At 38.8% G+C, this 19,774-nt stretch overlaps 2 protein-coding genes and 1 pseudogene across 4 annotated transcripts; 2 read left to right on the top strand and 1 right to left on the bottom strand.

Annotated features, from left to right (window-relative positions):
- Positions 1-2,343: 2,343 nt before the first annotated feature.
- LOC126796116 (putative disease resistance protein RGA3) lies at positions 2,344-8,632 on the top strand. Of its 3 annotated transcripts, none has more exons than XR_007672302.1 (3): positions 2,344-6,527; positions 6,618-7,599; positions 7,708-8,632. XR_007672302.1 is itself a non-coding variant. In XM_050522879.1 (2 exons), the coding sequence occupies exon 1, from the start codon at positions 2,697-2,699 to the stop codon at positions 6,525-6,527; it is 3,831 nt and encodes a 1,276-aa protein (XP_050378836.1). In that variant the 5' UTR covers positions 2,344-2,696; the 3' UTR covers positions 6,618-8,632. The 3 variants fall into 3 exon arrangements, 1 of the variants encoding a protein (XP_050378836.1); XR_007672303.1 differs by having other exon boundaries at positions 6,618-6,875; positions 7,012-8,632; XM_050522879.1 differs by having other exon boundaries at positions 6,618-8,632.
- A 154-nt stretch (positions 8,633-8,786) lies between these two features.
- Positions 8,787-14,090, bottom strand: LOC126796118 (phosphoenolpyruvate carboxykinase (ATP) 1-like). The gene is made up of 12 exons (XM_050522882.1): positions 13,775-14,090; positions 13,485-13,666; positions 12,937-13,090; positions 12,738-12,822; positions 11,219-11,319; positions 10,687-10,985; positions 10,417-10,590; positions 10,226-10,291; positions 9,599-9,777; positions 9,334-9,503; positions 9,088-9,256; positions 8,787-8,988 (listed from the first exon to the last, which is right to left on the bottom strand). The coding sequence occupies exons 1-12, from the start codon at positions 14,056-14,058 to the stop codon at positions 8,845-8,847; spliced, it is 2,007 nt and encodes a 668-aa protein (XP_050378839.1). The 5' UTR covers positions 14,059-14,090; the 3' UTR covers positions 8,787-8,844.
- A 4,885-nt stretch (positions 14,091-18,975) lies between these two features.
- Positions 18,976-19,539, top strand: LOC126795804 (zinc-finger homeodomain protein 2-like; annotated as a pseudogene).
- Positions 19,540-19,774: the final 235 nt, after the last annotated feature.

The raw sequence follows: 19,774 nt of genomic DNA on the forward strand, positions 1-19,774 counted from the left end.
TTCGTCATTCAAGTGCAAGAAATGTAGTTGAAAGGTCATTTGGTCTTTTAAAAAAGCGTTGGAGTATATTGCATACTCCATCATTTTTCAACATTAAAACACATGTTAGGATCATAAATGCTTGCTGTGTGATGCATAATTTCATTCGAATTGAGCAAGAGACTGATCCTATATTAGCAGACCAAGATTTAGGGTTTTTAGCTACAGTTGATGCAGAGTTACTGAATCGTTCAAATGAAGAGGAGGATACAAATAATAGGATTTCATATGTTCAAACTACTCCTCAATGGACATCATTTCGTGATACCTTAGCCAACACAATGTGGGCAGAGTATCAAGCTAGACACAATGTGGATCCATGATAAGCAAACATTGATTATTCAGTATTTTGCATAGCTTGGTTAATTAGTTTAGCAAACATTACTGAGCTGCTTTCCTTTCATTCACATTGATTAGTTTATTTTACATAGCTCGGCTGTATTCTAGTGGTTGTGATTGACCCATTTTGGTAGTGGCCTTATAACTGATTTATAAACATCCTCAATTCAAGTGAGTCTAGTAATCATTTTATTAATGTTTAGTTCAATTTTATATGTTCTATCTATTATACAGATGACTAGAATATAAGCATTCTAGCTTTAAGGCTTTCCTTGTCTCATAATGGACATCTTATGTGGATGATTAATTATCGTAAATATATCTGAATTTCAATGGTAAGAAATATGGTCTGCTTGTTGGTTACAATCTGCTTGGTTGATTCAGTATAAACTCTTTTTATATATCTTCCAAATTTATATGGTTACTTACAAGCTCACTTTCTTGTTATTAGTCAAGACATGGATGATCCAGTAGAGAATAAGACAGGAAAAAAAGTCCATATCAGAAAAGAATGCGGATAAGGGTAAGGTTAAGCAGGAAGTTGGCAAGAATTTGATGTGGAATTTAAATATGGACTGTGCTTTAGCTGATATACTTCGTGAAGAACGAAACAAAGGCCGTAAAGGAGATCTTCAGTGGAAGGGTGTTGCTTATAATAATGCCGCATCAATTTTGTCAGCCCAATTTGACGTAAATGTTGCTGCTGAGAACATAAAAAATCGTGTGAAGTCATGAAAAAAGTACTACGGAATAGTGAGTGATATATTGAGCCAAAGTGGGATTCATCAATGCATATGATAAGTGTAGATGAAAATAGTGTGTGGGAAGAGTATGTGAAGGTAATTTCAATAGAATCCCTCAGCTATTGTTGTTACATTTACTTGTCAACTTGCTAACTAATGTTTTTTTTTTAAAATTTGGTATGATAATTGTTGTCTCCTGATTTTTGTTGTTGACATTATGCTTATCTAATTAAATTATTGCTATACAGTCTCATGCAGATGCTGTGGGTTTTCGATATGAAAGGATTCCAAATTGGGAAGACATTGTTGATTTGTGTGGCAAAGACAGAACTACTGGACAAGGTGCTGAAACGGGTGTAGAAGCCACTGAGTTTATGACTCCACCAGATGACGTTCATCCTATAGATGTAGAAAGTAATGGAGTCAATTTTGAAGATGTTTGCATCATTGAAGACAACCCACCCACCCAAGCAAGTTCTCATAAGCGGAAGAATCAAGCAATACCCTATTCTAACGTACCTCCTCCCAAGAAAGGAAAATCTACTAAAGATGTAATTTGTTCTTCAGTTGATAGGATGGCTGCATCATTTGAAGAACTTAATCGTGCTACTACACAGACTCTCTCCCCAAAAGAAGTATGGACTGAAGTAATGGCTATATCAGATCTTACCACAGATGAACAAATAAAAGCACGTGCTTGGTTTATAGAGAACGATAAGCAATTTCTTATGTTGAAGGAAGTGCCGATGGCTATGAAGAAAAGTATGGTTCTAATGTTCATTTCAAGTGGATCAACATAAGTTTTTATTTGGTTCATGATTTTTCTTAGGATTTATGTTGTTTCTTTGAAATACTCCCTTCATATTTCCATGACAACAATGTGGATTATTATCTTGATAATTTGGACCATGAAGCTATTTTCTATTCGATAGGAATGTATCCTTATAGTGATTATAATGGTGCTCAGATTTAGTTAATGAAAACTTAGCTACTTGATTCTAAATTTTGATTTTACTTTTTATTTCAATCTCAATCCAAACAGGAGATTATGTAATTCTTATCATTTTTAAAATTCTACAATATAATGTCAAAAAAAAAGAGAATTCTTAATTTTTATAATTTCAAATTACTGTAAATAGAAATTCCATCAAAATTAAATTCCCAAAATAAGAATCCTTCATTATCCATACACAGCATTAAAGAAAACACAAAACAACAAGCTCTTATACTTCCACTTCTTCCACCACTTCTTCTTCTTCTTCTTCTTCTTCTTCTCAGATCTATACTGTTTTAGTAGATTACATCCCATCTGGGCTCTGGCCCTCTTCTCTACTGTTTTCATGTTTCTCCAGATCCTGGATTCTTGTGAGGATGACCACCATCGATCATAAGCCGCTTCACTCAAATCTCATCTCATCGCAAAGGTTTTCCCTTCCCGGCCAAAATTTTCTCTTTCGTTACAAGTACATTGTGACGGCCACTCAAAGTCGTCGGCACCAGAGTCAACTCGTTGGCAGAGGGTTTCATCAGTCAAGCTAGTATCTGCTAGTGTAGAGTTTGATCGGGTATTTGATCATGGAGTCTTTGATTGTGTCTCCGCTGGTGGAGGTGCTCTTCGTGCGGCTGACTGACTCTGTTCTTGGTCAAGTTGGGTCCCGCAGAGAGTTCAAGATGGAGATGGAGAAGATGAAGGAGACGTTATCGGTGATCCAAGCGGTGATAGAAGACGCAGAGGAGCAGCAGAGGAAGAACAAGAATGTCAGGACTTGGCTGTCCAAGCTCAAAGACATTGCAGTCGATGCTGATGATTTGCTCAATGAGGTTGCCACTCTTACTCTACGCAAGAATTTGATGGAAACTTACCGATCATATCCTGACCCCAGAGATTTCCTGACAAAGCTTGTGGACGCACAGGAAGATTTTACCGGTGGAAGTATTCGAACACTGTTTCATCTGGGAGTTAGAAATGTGGATGTGAGAATGGAGTCGATGATTAATAAGAGAGTGAGAATCTATGAATTAATTGATCCACTTTGGTTGAGAATGCAAAAAGGCAGACTTTGTGGAGACCTGTATGATCTTCATCTTTCGAGTTGGAATGTGAAGATGAAGGACAGGATTGGTATGGTGGTGAGAAAGATCGGAGAGGGGACAAGATATGGGGTAAATCAAACTAGCTTATCTGTTAAATCAATTTCTACTCACCGTAAGCAGTCGCGTAAACTGAAGGAGACTCGTACAAGATTGGATGATGTAGCTAAGGAAATGTCTAGTTTCAAGTTTAGGGAAACTCAGTTTTATGGACGATCAACAACGATGGAGAAACGCGAGACTGGACCCTTCGTCAATGAGTCAAAGGTGTATGGTAGGGAAGAGGATGTGGATAAGATTGTGGGAATGCTATTGTCTACCAGTACTAGTCCTGATGTTGAAGTGATTCCCATTGTAGGAATTGGAGGGATGGGGAAGACAACACTTGCTCAGTTAGTCTACAATTGCCCGAGGGTTACAAGTCATTTTCAGTCTCTAATGTGGGTGTCTGTCAATGATCATTTTAATCCTGCAAGGATCATAAATCAAATTTTGAGTTATGTGAGAGAGGGCAGCCATGACTCATTTCAGATTGGGGTGCTGCAATCTCAACTGAGAGAATCCTTAGTGGGAAAAAGATACTTGATAGTGCTCGATGACGTGTGGAATGAGGATGCAGATGAATGGGATAAAGTTATGAATCCGTTGAAAGGCTCTGGAGGCAGCAGCAAGCTCATATTAACCACCCGGAGTGAGGCAGTTGCAGCCATAACTAGCACATTCCCCCCTTTTCATTTGGAACCACTAAGAAAAGAAGAGTGTTGGAAATTGTTTAAGCACCGTGCCTTTGCAGATGGAAAAGAAGATGACTTTCCAAGCCTACTGGACATCGGTGACCAAATAGTAGACAAGTGCAAAGGTGTTCCGTTGGTTGCAAATATCCTTGGAAGCATGCTGCGCTTTAAAAGGGAAGTAAGCGAGTGGTTAAATGTGCAAAGGAGTGAACTATGGAGTATTAATGCAGGTGAGAACACAATTATATCCATCTTCAGGTTGAGTTACAATCATTTGCCATCGCATCTGAAAGCTTGCTTTGCATATTGTTCTGTGTTCCCAAAGAATTATGTGATTAGTAAGGAAAAGTTGATCCATCAATGGCTCGCACATGGCTTAATTCCTTCTGTTGGAGATCCTTCATTTAGGCCGGAGGACATTGGCAATGAGTATTTTAACAACTTGTTGATGATGTCTTTCTTCCAAGAAACGAGAAAATCAGATGACACAGGTATGGCAGAATTTAAAATGCACGATCTTATTCATGATCTTGCGAAATCTGTTGCTGGAGAGGAAATCATGACATTAGGACAGATAAATGGGCAATGTAATATCTCAAGGACATGTCATGCATCAGTTGTCTGCAGTTCTGGCTATGCTTTGATCCCTGAAGCCTTGTGTAAAGCAAAGAGATTGCGATCCCTCAATTTTCTGTCGCCAAGAGAAGATTATGTGGCAGCCATTCCAACCATCCTAGCTACTTTTAAGCACCTCAGAATGTTGAACTTCAGTGGATCTGGAATTAATAGGCTCCACCAAGAGATTGGTGGGTTAACATCTTTGCAGTATCTTGATCTTTCAAATACTCTCCTAGAGACGATGCCAGCAACTATCTGTGATCTGTGCAATTTGCAGACACTGAATCTCTCAAGTTGTAGTGAGCTTAAGGAGTTACCTAGTGGTATTACCAAGTTGATAAAACTGAGACATCTTAACATAGATGATTGCCCAAGACTTGCTAGCATGCCCCCATCAATGTGGCATTTACGAAATCTTCAAACTTTGCCAGTATATATCATCGGCCGCAACTTTGAAACTTCTATTTTCCAGCTCGTGGCAATGGAAGAGCTACGAGGGAAGTTAAAAATCAAATGTCTGGAGGAGGCTATAATCCCATCTGGCAACAGCATGGTTAGAAAATGGATGCAAGCGAGAGAATTTCGTTCATTGGAATTGTTGTGGCAAAATGATGTGGACAAGCTAGATCATAACAGAATGAGGCAAGCTCACAGGCATGTGGATGATCAAACTGATTTTGTTCTGGTAGATTCTTTGACTGCATCACCCTTTATAAGAATGCTGTCAATAAATGGTTATTCTGGAACCAAGTTTCCAGATGAGATGAGTTGGTCTCGGAACTTGACAGAGCTTAACATAATTAATTGCAGAAGATGTGAAAGTCTTCCTCCGCTCGGTGAACTTCCTGTCCTCAAGATCCTCCACATCCAAGGAATGGATTCTGTTGTCCACATTGGCGTCGAATTTTTAGGTGAAGGTGACAGACCATTTTGTTCCCTTAAAGAGCTATATTTCACAGACTTTGCAGACTTAAGAAGTTGGAGTAGTATCGATTCAACAGAAGTATTTACTTGCCTGGAAAAATTAGAAATCATAAATTGTCCGTTTTTGGTAACCATGCCATGGTTTCCATGTCTCCGAGACTTGAAACTGAGGAAGTGCATCCAGTTTGACCAAATGGTAATATGGTCAGCATCAGAGCTTACCACACTGTCTACTCTTGTTATTGACTCATTTCCACAGTTGAGCTTCATACCAAAAAAATTGCTGCGAAACAATTTCAATCTGATATCATTAACTGTCACGTCCTGCCCCAAGGTTAGCACACTACCTGAAAATCTGGGAAGCCTCCGTGCTCTGAAATCGCTGAAAATTGGATGGTGTGATGAGCTAGATACTTTTCCTAGTGGACTAAAGTACCTCACTGCACTGGAGAACTTAGAGATTGTTGAATGTCCTAGTATAATCTGTCTGCCAGAAGATGGCATGGAAGGCTTGTGCTCACTTCGGTCATTCTCAATTGAGAACTGTCCGAGCTTAGCCTTTTTGCCTATGGGGATGAAATACCTCACATCCCTTGAGAACCTGACTGTCATGTTCTTAAAACTGGTTCATCTACCAGAAGTTTTACAATACCTCTTGGCACTTAGAAGCCTGACGATTATGAGCTGTCCAGAGCTTAGAAGTCTGCCAGCGGGATTGCAACATGTCCAGAATTTACGCATCTTGGAGATTCATAGCTGCCCTAAACTGATGGAAATTCCCGAGTGGGTGGAGCATCTTGTTTCACTCCGGTCTTTGAAGATCTCAGACTGCCCAGAAATAGAGTTCTTGCCAAAAGGTCTACAGTGTCTTGGTGCCCTCCAACACCTGTCTATAAGAGACTGTCCTGTCCTTGAGAAGCGCTGCGAGAGGGGAATCGGTGAGGACTGGCAGAAGATATCTCATATTCCATATGTCTATGTTGGATCATCAGCATTGCAGCACAGTCGAGACATTGCATCCACTTCCCACAATCCTTAGGTAAAGTTGAGTAACTATAACGGAAAATTTTACTTGAGGATGTTTTCGTTCAGAATCTAACAATGATTACCTTCATTCTTTTGTTTCTAGTGACCTTTGACCTTAGCTCCAAGGAACCGATTCCGATCAACATTGGACTTTGCTTGATTTGATGTTTCCATGTGAGAATGAGGGAGTGTTAAAGGATACTCGCGGCCAAGTGGTTGCCATTACATTTGTATATGTGATTGTGATGTAACTCGGTGGTCGTTTATAAACTGTCAAGTCCTGGTACAACAATTGAAAGAAAGAGAGGTGGCCTCAGTAACAGCCATGTCATCTGCTCAAGCTATCTCGTGCATCTTTGAGGTTAAATTGTTGGTTTATATTTTTCATCTGTTTGGGCTTGTTGTTCTAAGTTTGTGTTGGTCAGTACTGTCGGTCACCCTACATGGTTTTTTGTTGCTGTAGTTATTTTTGTAATGGGAAGCTTGCCTCTTTGCAGCTCATATTTGGCTCAATAAAGCTAAGGACAAACTCATTTACCATAAAGAACTGATGTGCATAAAGGGATGACAAGCTCCCTTTTGTGTTAACCATGCTTTTATTCTTGAATGTTTCAATCAGGCTGTTCTCGAGGTTCTTGTCTTGTAATTTCTTTATTTGGTCTTGTGAAAAAAATTAGTGTCCTGCTTACGCACCAGGCTCTCTTTTTTTCTTTTTTTTGTCAGTTCTCTCTGCTTAATGTCTTTTGCCATGATTTCGAAGGTAATGTAATCTCATCCAAATTTCGTCATTCTTTTGTATAATGTTACGAAATAAGTCACTCCCCTCTTATCCCAGCTCCCACCTAGGCTTATATACCAGACTAACAGCCGATCGGACTCAAGAATGTTGGGCCATCTGGTGGCTTATTTAGGATTGAAACATTTTTTAGGCTTACAATATATAAAATAATTTCTCTGTTCAATTTTGTTGTTGTACAAATTTACTTTTCTTGTTGAAATGAACATCAGATTAGATAATTTCGCACTGTGCTGCACCAGTCTGGTCCTGTATTATTCCATCAGTATTCTTCTTCTTCAATTTACCGGTATGTTTCAATGGTAATATACATTCCAGCATCTTCATCTTCTGGCTAGCAATCATAGATAGGAGTTACATTGGTCCCTTGATGATACTTGTGGTTCCTCATTTGCAGGGGGTCACTTTACCTTCCTCATGTGGGATTGAATTCAAGAATGAATATCGGATGCATTCAAAGTTGTCAGTTTAAGTTTTGCTAGTTGCTGATTTTGTTTGCTGATGTTTGGCTGAGTATTAATTTAGCACTGAACCATATTGGCTTGGTACCATTTCTTTTGCTCTGGGTGTCATTCTTAGTCTATTTTATTATTAGAGCTAACATTGGGTCTGTATAATTAGCAGAGCCTTTTCTTTTTAAGAGATAAATGTTGAAGACTCGGCATATACACGAAAGAATATGCCAACAGTTACTCCGATCCATACTATATACTTGCATTGTCTCATGCTTTGCCTATTTAGCCTTCCAAGTTTCATCTTACCATTCTTACGCTTCAGCTATTCATCCAATAGCCCCAATCACCAAAGCTGTACCTGGTGTCGAGTTGGAGGATATTATAGGAATCTTCCTATTCTGATCTTATGTTTGCAATCTTTACCACTGCTGGTATTTATTTGATTAATTTTAGCTTTAGGTTCTATTGTATGATAATTTTTGGGGGTAAGGTTCTTGAGCTATAGTAACAACTTGAACAAACCAAAGACGTGAAGGTGTGATGTGTGCCTGTAAAGGGTGGAAAACCTGATATATGCTGTTCACTGTTCAGGATTATAGTCAGAATAAATCAACTGAACAAGGAGGAGCTTGGTCTAAGTATTGATCCTTTTTTATTTGTCAAGTGGGCAAGGTAATAAATCTTGAATTCAAGCATTTACCACTAGGGTTTGTAATTACAAATCCAATAATTCCTGCATCTGTTAGTGAGAAGCAGTAATTTTGAAAAGATTTCTAGGTAACATTCTGCATATATCCCCAGAGGCAGCATGCAATATAATTTTGATGATAACTTATTGTGAAGCTGGCTTGTTATGGCTGCAACAGCTTCACTTTTTGTGATTGATAAAATTTTACTTCAAAAAATAATGATCATTGCGGTGAGAATGACAAATTTAAAGGCACTGAAAGAACAATAACAAGGAAGATATAATTTACAGTGAGGAAATCAAGGATATAAAATTATAAATCACACACAACTGTATATGAGCTGGTGTTTTATTTCATTTCGTTTGACCTTCACCAATCACACGTCTCTGATCAAAAATTTGGACCCGCAGCAAGGATTTCCTCTGTGAGCTTGTTATCTTTCCCAATCTTATGATTCAAGAATACTTCAAAATTCTTCTTGAAAAGACCACCCAACTTCAGCAGGGTGTCTTTGTAAGCTTTCTTGTCCGACCACTGTCATTGAACAATTCACATATAACATGTCAATATAAATACAAAGCATGCATGCCAAAGTATGAAGTAGTTAACCCAAGTAATAGAGAGAATACTGACAGTGTTTATTGGATCCAGAATTTCTGCAGGTACACCCTCAATCTCAGAAGGGATCTCAAGTCCAAATACGTCAGTCTTGGTGTAGGTTGCATTCAAAAGGGTACAGGAGTGAATAGCATCGATAATTTTCCTGGTATAAGCTAATTTGATGCGTTTACCTGTTCCATAGCTGCAATATAACTCAATGTAAGATATTTACCTAGATCAAATGTATCTTGCGAAACTTTGTTCATATAATTTCCATACCTTCCTGCTGACCAGCCTGTATTGACAAGCCATCCTGTAGCCCCATGCTTTTGCATCTTTTCAGCCAACATTGCCGCATACCTTGTTGGATGCATCATTATAAATGCTGCACCGAAGCATGCTGAGAATGTAGCTTGTGGTTCCTTGATACCATCCTCAGTTCCGGCAACCTATTTTCCATTGGAATTTCTCTCAGTCAATTCAATGCATGCATCTAGGGAAGTAGAAGTAGAAGTTTTGAATAAAACAAAATTTGGACAAGTACCAGAGCGGTGTAGCCGCTGATAAAATGGTACATTGTTTGGGCCAAACTCAACTTGCTCACAGGTGGGAGCACACCAAATGCGTCACAGGCGAGAAGAATCACATTTTTCGGATGAGGACCAACACACGGTATTTTAGCGTTTGGTATGTACTCAATAGGATATGCTGCCCGGGTGTTCTCTGCAACAATTTTTTCATGATAAAACCAAATTTTAAGGAACAATATTGGTTCTGAATACGTTTGTACAGAAAATGATCTGAACATAATTCATATTTTACACTATCATTCTCTTGTATATCATTCACGTATTATCATTTGCACAACAAGCTAGACTACAATTAAGGTTGAGGAACAATAATGCTATGGTTTTGATTATCTAAGCATATGTTCTTTACCAAGATAAGTATTACAGGTTCTTAATAGTTAACATATGGTTCCATACTTATATCTGAATATCTCATGAAGGAAATAGTTAACCAACTCTGAAATCACCCCTACAATGTACTTGCGCAAAAGATTTACCTAACTGAATCAAAATTATCGGAAATGAGTGGCAAAAACAATTAATGGTAAGTGAAACTTTACGTAAACAGAGTTCAGCTTATAAAAGCTATCCATAATCTTTACCTGTAACAGATTTCTCTGAATAATCCACTTCTCGAGTATGTTCATCAAATACAACATTCTCCAGAACTGCAAAAGACATGTTTAATAATAATAATAATGTCAATACAGTAGTATTAACGGTTTACTGTTTTAGTACTAAGATCGAATGAACACAATCTCTAAGAACAATGGTCTTTAGTATCATGTTTTACCAGTCCCAAATTTGATAGCATTCCAAATATCTGGTTCCTTGTCTTTTGACAAATCAATGCACTTAGCATAGCAACCACCTTCGATGTTTGACACACCATTGTCACTCCAGCAGTGCTCATCATCTCCGATTAAATACCTATTATGATCTGTAGACAGAGTTGTCTTTCCAGTTCCTGTGACAGATGACCCAATGGATATATATTTCATCAGTTACAGAGCTATATAAGAAACTGTAACAAGTTCTTATATCAGTTAGCAACTGAATATACCTGATAAGCCAAAGAAAAGGGCAACATCACCATCTTTCCCCATATTGCAGCCAGAATGTAGGGAGAGGATTCGACACTTAGGCATGAGATAGTGCATCACACTAAATAGGCCTTTTTTCATTTCACCAGCATACTGAGTACCAAGGATGACCATTTCCCTTCTGGAAAGATTGAGGTCTATGCTAGTAGAGGAAGTCATGTAGTGGGTGTAACGGTTACATGGGAACCGCCCAGCATTGTATATTGTGAAGTCTGGAGTACCAAAATCCTCCAGCTCTTCAGGAGTGGGTCGAATGCACCTGTCACGAAGCGAGTTATTTTTTTAGCATCAAGAAACAACCTTATAAGCTGTTATGTAAGCTATGTGCAGAATTCCAACTGCTTATTGAATTCTAAGTAAATCTGAAACTAGAAAAGTTTAATGATAGTCACTGTATTAGAGTACTAGTCTATTAAGGCTTAGCATGCATTCAGCAGCTAGCCTTACAGAACTGATGTAAATTCATGTAATCATATTAGCTTCATTACTTACATGTTATGCATAAAGAGGGAGTGGTAAGCTCTAGCAGATACAATTCGAACTTTGATTCGATGTTCTGGGTCCCAGTTCAGAAATTGATCATTCACAAATACCTGAAATGGAGATTCATTATGACAGCAATCACTAACGAGGACTGTAGAGTTTACCACACCAAACTTGAAGAAGAAGAGAAATAAGAGTAATTATAAAATATTAAGCCAAGCAGTTATTTTTCTCACTCACTTATGACAGGTTGGGAGATTATGTATGAATAATAACAAAGCTCCTAAATCCTGAGGCCTTGCACAACTCATTTGCTAGAAAATTGGGGTAGAAGACCTCTAGAATAATATAAATAATTTCGGAAGATTCAATTCAGTTTTATATTTAAGGAGGGAGAACTATGGGAGTATATATATGAGATCATTTTCTCTACAATTTCAGATCATAGATAGATCCTTCAGTACTAATCAACTTCAGACCTATTCCAATTTCCTCCAAGCTTACATACTCATTATTTCTATAAAATTTGTATAATGTTGAATTGTTGATGCGGTAACTACTTCCTTTCCTCGCTTTTGTTCAATCAAAATTGGACAACCACTTTCAAAATATTTGAAGATCCCACACCTAGATCTCGCTTCTCAATTCTCATCACTTTAATCCCAATCCTCAGACTTAACCTTCTTATGCCATGTTTTAATCCTTTTACTACAGAACTATGTAGTTCATCATGTAAGGAGTTAGCAGTGGAACACTTTCACAAAGACTACAAAGTTACTAGTCAAACCAGAATCTAAACCCTCAACATGTTTTTGTCAACTATGTCTTTAATATATCAATTTAGCTACGTCAACCTCGTAGAATTGTTGAGAACACACGTCTCACATCGGGAATTAGGACCTAGCCTGTGAGTTTATAAGGATTTAAGGCACTCCATCAATTGCCAATTGGTTCTTGATGTAAACCCTAGATCACTTTATCATAGTATCAGAGCGGTATACTTACATCCACGTGTGAAGCCCAAATGGCCACACGAACTCCATGTTACCAAAAGATGGTATACGTGTATGGCTTAAAAATTCGCTACACGTGCAGGAGCATGTTGAGAATACACATCCCATATTGAGAATTAGGATCGAGCCTGTGGGTTTAAAGGGTTTAGATGTGAATACATGATCACTTTATCAAGAACAAATAAAATGTGGTGTCCCAGATCAGATGCATACATAAATAAATAAATAAATAAATAAATAAATAAATAAATAAAAGCAATTGTTCACGGACAATGGATTTAGATTTAGGAACTGGATAAGGATAGACACAATCCAAGTTTGCATACTCATTGCCAGCTGATGGACACGACTTGCCCGTGATTCTTGGACCATTTCATAAGCAAAGTGATTGAAATACTAATAGCAGTTGTTTTAAATAAACATTAAACAGAATACAAAATTAACAATCAAGTCTTGACTCAGTCAAAACGAAAATATGGGAGTAATATGGGAAAGGTGGTGATTTGAATATGTACCTTGTCCAAAGAATTCAAGTAATCAACAGCTCTTTCTCTGTTCACTAAGAAAGTGTGTTCATCCATTTCAATGTTAGGTGAGCCCCTAATATCGTTGAAGTTAGCATAATTTAATAAAATGGTGCAAAATTGCAATAGTGAACCAATGTGATATCATACATCAGATTCAGGGATAGCAGTGGAAGCATATCGCACTTACTTTCCCCACCAAAGCTCGTTTTCGGTCTCTTCATCTTTCACGACGCGTTTATCTCTTGGCGAACGACCTGTCTTTGCTCCAGAGAGTGTGGCCAAGGCACCGGATGCTGTTATAAATGAACCCTTCTCGTACTTGATAGCTTGCTCATACAGTTCTGTAAGATAGAACACATATTAAACTTTGGATGGCAATTTCAGCCCAGTTCCATCCTAATTTTCTAAAAATTTCCTCGTCAATTCTTCCCAGCCAATTCAGACTTTGATGTTGCTTAATCAACAGATTCAGTCAACCATTCTCAAACTCAAAAGAAATTATGTGACCGGTTCATGTATACTTATTTTTTACATCAATAATTACGACTCAAAAGAAGGTCCCTTTTTAACATCATTTATAAATTTAAAATCATATATGAGATCTCAAATGTGATCAATTTGCTGGAACAAATTATAATTTGTCGAACAATCAAGCGAATAAAACTTACTTCAGATTCTTAATCTCTAAACATAATGGTGAATTGATCGATCAGATGGAATACAAGTGAAGCTTACCAGCGGGAGAGAGGTTGTAGAGGATGTGGGTGAACTTGAGAGCACTATCACTAAGCCCAAAGAGGGAGCTATCATACAAATGATGCTCAACATGCACCGCCTTCTTTCCATCGGTCTTCCCCGACGGGTCACCTCTCACCACCTTCGGCCCCGTCTCCCTCGTCAGCGACGCCAAAGACGCACTTTTACATAACATCAGCCATGCAACATTTCAGTACCAAAATCCAAGTACACAGATCAAACCGTATGTATGATCATAGTGTGCATAATAGTCTACATATAGTGCTGACCTGATGGACTGTAGCTGCTGTTTCTGGCGATCCTCCTCCGAAATGGCGTTGAAAGCCGACACTTGCTGGCCGGTAGCGGTGTGGGGAGTGCTGGGCTGCGATGACTTCTTCTTCTGCAGAGAGTGGAGCTCGTCCATTGTCTTGGCCTTAACCGGAGTCGCGGTGTCATCGTGGCAGACCTCCGTCGTTCCCTCGCGGGTTTGGATCTTCGGAAGACCATGACGGCCGATGCTTCCAGTCCGAGCAAAGCTGAAGTCTCCTTTTTCACTTGGGTTGTTAGCCATGGCTGGTTTATCAGAGACTAGTGCAGTCGTCTGTGTCGAAAGAGAAACGAAAGGGGGTCGTATAAACAGGTTTCGGTCCGAGAATTTCAACTCAACTAGGGTTAGGTTAAGTAAACCACGGTTAGATATCCTTGAAGGTGAAACGCTTTTCGATTTGGATTTTCAGGTGAAGGTGTCACGACGGTGGGGGCAGTGATCACACGATTTAGGGTGCCATATTGGACTTTTTGGAAGATAAGAACGTAATCGCTAGTTACAACTGTATTTCATGCATGCATCATAGATGTCAATGAGGATTAACATGATCCTAAATTAGGTCAAGGTGAAGTTCGAGTTTCTTCAAAGAAAACATGCCTAATTAACTGAGCCAATTTCCAAATTAAATTAGGCTAATTACGGCTGACGCAATGGTGATAATCAGTCATTCTGTGCGCCGATGAGGGTTAATTCCGTTTGATGTATATATTGAAGTTCCGATGAGGGTTAATTCCTTCAACGAAGTTTTGTTTGTTATGCGGGACTACTGAACGTTTTCCAGGAGCAGATTAGTTGCAATCTGAGGCATGAGCTACTAACTGAGAGTTTAATTAAGTCTCGGTCGGGTGGCATTGTTTGCCGTTCTTCCAAGCATGAGCTGCTAATGATCCAGATCGATCAATTAAGGAGCTAGTGAGAGCAAGCATTAGATTGAGGAAATCAGCTAAATGAGCTAATTACGATGAGGAATACCAAAAGTTTACTACATCTTCTTAATTTCTAATGATCACAAGTTTCCTGTAGACTCTATGTACCTCCTTGATCACATGATTGATACAATCTCTTTTCTTCCTCCCATTACACGAATACCTTGCTGATTTAATGCCCTTTTCTTCTTCTTTTTTCCCTTAATTTCAAACACTCAATGTCATAAGCACAATTGACATGTTTGACGTTGGCTCGCTCATTGGAGATCGATCGATTCATATCCATTGACGTTTTAAATTTCGTTAATAAATTGATGATCGTGGCCCACTTGCCCACTTGAAACATTTACAACCGTAGACCTGGCTGTAATTTGGGGGGGGGGGGGGGGGGGCGGGGGGGTTGATTCTCTAAAACATTAAACATTAAACACAACTTCAAACACTCCCACTCTTAGGTTTTGTTGACGGAATGACCCGACCATAAATATAGTTTCAACCACATAATTAACGAACTCCTAGGACTCACCACCCTTTCGCCACCGCACCCATAGTCGATCACCATCACCATGCATGCAGGCTGCAGCACCATCATAACTCATAAACATATATATGCTTTTCAATTATGATTATATCTTTCTCGGACTATAACGTCAACCACCGGTGGTGGGAAGCTAGGTTGGATTGCGTACACTTGGATCATAATTAGTATGGTTGAGATTTGGACGAGGGTTTGCATGTAACAATATATATTTGATTCATATATTTTTGTGGTTGTACCACGTAAAAGATATTGGTAAAAAAGACGAGATGAAAAGGGATGATGATATAGTGCTGCTGCATCGTATCCATACACTAAGAGGGGTGATGATGTACGTGCATAGCATGGAGGTGTGGGGTGTGTTTTTTCGAAGAAATTGGCCTGAGAAGTGTGTGCGCATAATATGCAACAATGTATATGAAGCAAATTGTGCGCACATCATGATTAACATCTAAAAATTATTATTATATTGTTATGATAACCAAGACAAAACAATCTCATGATGCTGCAGGTCATTTTAGTTTGAGTTTACTAAAATTATCAACTCTTGCTGGTAGTGAACTATGAAAACAAAGTCGTCTATAAGTTTGATCATCTCCCGGAAATACTAGATGAAACTGGTTAAGAGATAAGCAGCAAAATTTATCGAAAAAAAATTTACTTTATTTTTAATTAAAATATTATAATGACAACGTATGATTAATCGTAATTATAATTCTTAAAAGTAAAAATTATTTCACACTTGAAAGACACGGTCAAGTGTATTACAAAGCCATAAAGGTCTTTGTTGCCACAAAGGACGATAACGTCACGGAGATCACTCAATGGAGCCACGAAGATCTCTTGCCACAAAGGTCGATCTAGGGTGTCTCTTGGACTATGCTAGAACTCACACTCACAAAAAACTGAATTTGTTTTGCTTTTGTTCTTCGAGGTACTATTAAACATCTTATTTGAAAAGTAAATCTCAAGTAACTAAAGAAAATACCAACTCGTGAATATTTTCCCAACTCATCCTTACCAAACATCATAATCTTCATCCTCTGTTTTCTTCCCGAAACTGAAAGAACTCAAATTGTTTGTCACGAGTGACAGAGTGAGTGGGAACAGTAGGAAGAAGTTGGAGGTGCGGAGTTACTATTATGCCATGCCTTGAGTATTTAGAAATTTACCACTGCTCTAAGCTGGTGAACTTGCCACTCTTTCTGCAAAACACACCCGTCAGCAGAATCCTCATCCACTATTGTCGTCGGAGTATTATAATACCTGTCATGCCCGCCAACTGTGACGTTGAGATTAGGTACGAGATCGAGGATTCAGAAGACGACAGTTAATTTTGCTCTTGTTTACTTATTCATTGAGCGGATTTGTTTTGAAGCCACCATATATCTTGTATGAAAAGGAAACTACAGAAATTGAGACAAATTTATTAATGGATGGAGTCTCCTGGCCAGTTCCTCAGCAGGGTTGAAACAGAGACGCAGATAGTCTCACAGATTGATGAGGAGATCAGCGTGATCACCTGAAACTGCAGAGCTTATAGAGTTATAGGGTACTATTTGATTGAGGAGGGACTCAGTTGCACTTTTTAGGAAAGCAGGTAACGATGTTCTATTTCTTAAATATCCTTATAATTTTGCTTCTACCTATGCTGCAATGATTATTGAATAGCTTTTGGGTTTTAGCTGCAGATATTTGGAGACATGGCGCACAAGAGTCATATTACGATGGTAGCTAAAACTATATCAAGTTTAACATTAAACCTGGACAGTTTTCTAGTTTTCTACCTAGCAGGTGTGGTGCGCCGGAGTTGCGTTGAGATCCAGAAGAGATGTATCATGGTTGCTAGCATTTAAATTTGGAAGCAGGTCTCATGAATCTTTCTTCTATGTGATGTATAACATATATTGATGTATACTAAATTTTCCATTTAAAGTCAAGTAAAATTCTATTTAGAACAAAAACCACATACCCACTATTTCTATTTTAGGGACAATCTTGTGATTACAGAAAAGAGTACATGTACAGGATGTATTACTTTGTAAAGCTTACATAATAGTTAGTATGTTAAGATCATTGAATTCATGCCCGGATTTTATTTTCTGAGCTTAATTTTTGTGTCAGTCATACTTCTACTTACTGATTATGTAATGATCTGACCAGACTGCAGGCAGTCAATTATAGCTCTATAGCAGAAAAGGACCGATAATGATGTCTAAGCTGAAGAAGAAGAAGAAGAAGAAGAAGAAGCACAGTGTGGGCTGAGTTCTTCATGGTTCGGTCATCATATTATGTCGTCTTCGGTACCCTTCCTTCCGGTTCAAGCAACTGGAAGTGTTCCAGTCACGGGCAAGTTGAAAGCGGTACTATTAAATAATAACCTACACAAAATCTAAGTTAGATATATGTTAATTCACACATTTTGAACTTTATTCAGAACTCAGAAACCAACCCTAGCACCTTAATATATATATATATATATATATATATATATAGTCATTATCCAGAGTGAAGTTTCCCTATGAAATTACAGAGTGAAGTTCTAATTTTAGCACACTTTTCGGTCAAATTTTTTCACCATAAGCGATTCAATAGTTAGGTATATTATTCAAGATCATCTCTATAAAATTTCATCCAATTTAACAATGATTTGAGCTTTCAAAATTGAGATTTATACGAACGGTTCACGTTGAACAATTTTAATTCATTAATTCATTTAATTTAATTTCAATACATTAACGATGTCTGAATTAGATGAAATTTTGTAGAGATGATCTTGAATAGCATACCTAAATATTGAATCGCTTATAGTGAACAAAATTGACCGAAAAGTGTGTCAAAATTAGAACTTCACTCTGTAATTTCAGAGTGAAGCTTCACTCTGGATAAAGACTATATATATAGATCGACTTAGGATCCACGCTTAGGAGGCAGAGCCTCCACCTGGGGACTAAGAAGTTTAAAAAGCAGAGATTAATTACTTACAACTCTTACGGCTCTGATACCAATGCTTCCGTGTCTCTGGTATCAGAGCCGTAAGAGTTGTAAGTAATTAATCTCTGCTTTTTAAACTTCTTAGTCCCCAGGTGGAGGCTCTGCCTCTTAAGCGTGGATCCTAAGTCGATCTATTTATTAACACTTCTCAATCCCCGATTGGAAGGCCTAGCCTCCTAGAGTGGTCCTTGAGTTGAATCTTTAAATGCTCTATTTATTGTGTTACTTGCTTGTATTTCTGTTTCTATTCTTAAAATTATAGGAATTTACTTCTATTTACTAGGTTTCTGGGTTTCCTTCTTCTCCAACCAAACATTAAGTTTTCCAGGTCAAAACACTAAGTCCCGAGTGAGGCATGAGCGGAACCGAGAAGAGTGTTACCCTTAGGTCTAAGTATTCTAAAGTCAATTCACTGCCTTCTTAAGTCTAGTACCAGATCTCTTCCATCTAACACAATGAGCAGACTTTTTAGATCCAATTCAGTCTCTTCTCGAGGGTCTAGTTTCTCCTTGAATAGGATCCCAGACATTGTTAATGAAGAACAGATCGAATACCAGTCAAATGATAATATTGACCCTAATGATTGGAACATACCTAAAGTACATACCAGTGAAATTTATAGGAAAAAATGGAATCTTGCAGCCTTTAAGGGAGAACACCACATTAAATCAGTAGAATAAGTTTACGCCTTAAGTAAACAACATGAAACATGTCCTCGATGGTTGCGGCGAGTTCCTTGCTGCCGGAGAAGAGGGCACGCTGGACGCACTGAAATGCGCCGCGTGCAACTGCCACCGAAATTTCCACCGCAAGGAGCCCGCAGAAGTCGGTGGAGGGGCCACTCTCTCCAACCACCAACAGCAACACACCTAGCAGCCGTTCTCGACTTACTACCGCCACCCTTATCCGCCCCAGCCATCGGGTTACCTCCACCTCACCCCAGCCCAGCCACACATGCCTATTGCCTTGCCCGCCGCTGCTGGGTCGGGCGGGTCCCACAGCAGGGAGGAAGGGGACGACGTGTCGAACCCGAGTTCAAGTGGGGGCAGTGGGAGTGGGGTTGGGCTGTTGAAGAAGAGGTTTAGGACCAAGTTTACGGCGGAGCAGAAAGAGAAGATGGTGGAGTTTGCTGAGAAAGTGGGGTGGCGGATTCAGAAGCATGATGAGGCGGCGGTGGAGGAGTTCTGCGCCGAGACTGGGGTGAAACGACAGGTGCTCAAGGTTTGGATGCACAATAACAAGCACACTATCGGTAAGAAGCCCTAATAAGGGTTAGCATCATCACCATCTTCTTCAAATTAATCAAGTTTCATTAGCTCAGGGAGAGAGGGATGGGTCAATGTTTGTAGTTCAATATTTAGCTTGCTTGTTAGATTATCTTCAGTCAGTCATTAATGCGAGGTAAACTAATTAGCAATAACAGTATGCTAGAGAGAAGCCATTGTAATCTCTGCTGTGAATTAATAATTTTCATGTAGTTCTATCAATCATAGTTTAACTA

The sequence above is a fragment of the Argentina anserina genome, chromosome 5 (assembly GCF_933775445.1).
Source record: "Argentina anserina chromosome 5, drPotAnse1.1, whole genome shotgun sequence".
Taxonomy (NCBI): Eukaryota; Viridiplantae; Streptophyta; class Magnoliopsida; order Rosales; family Rosaceae; genus Argentina; species Argentina anserina.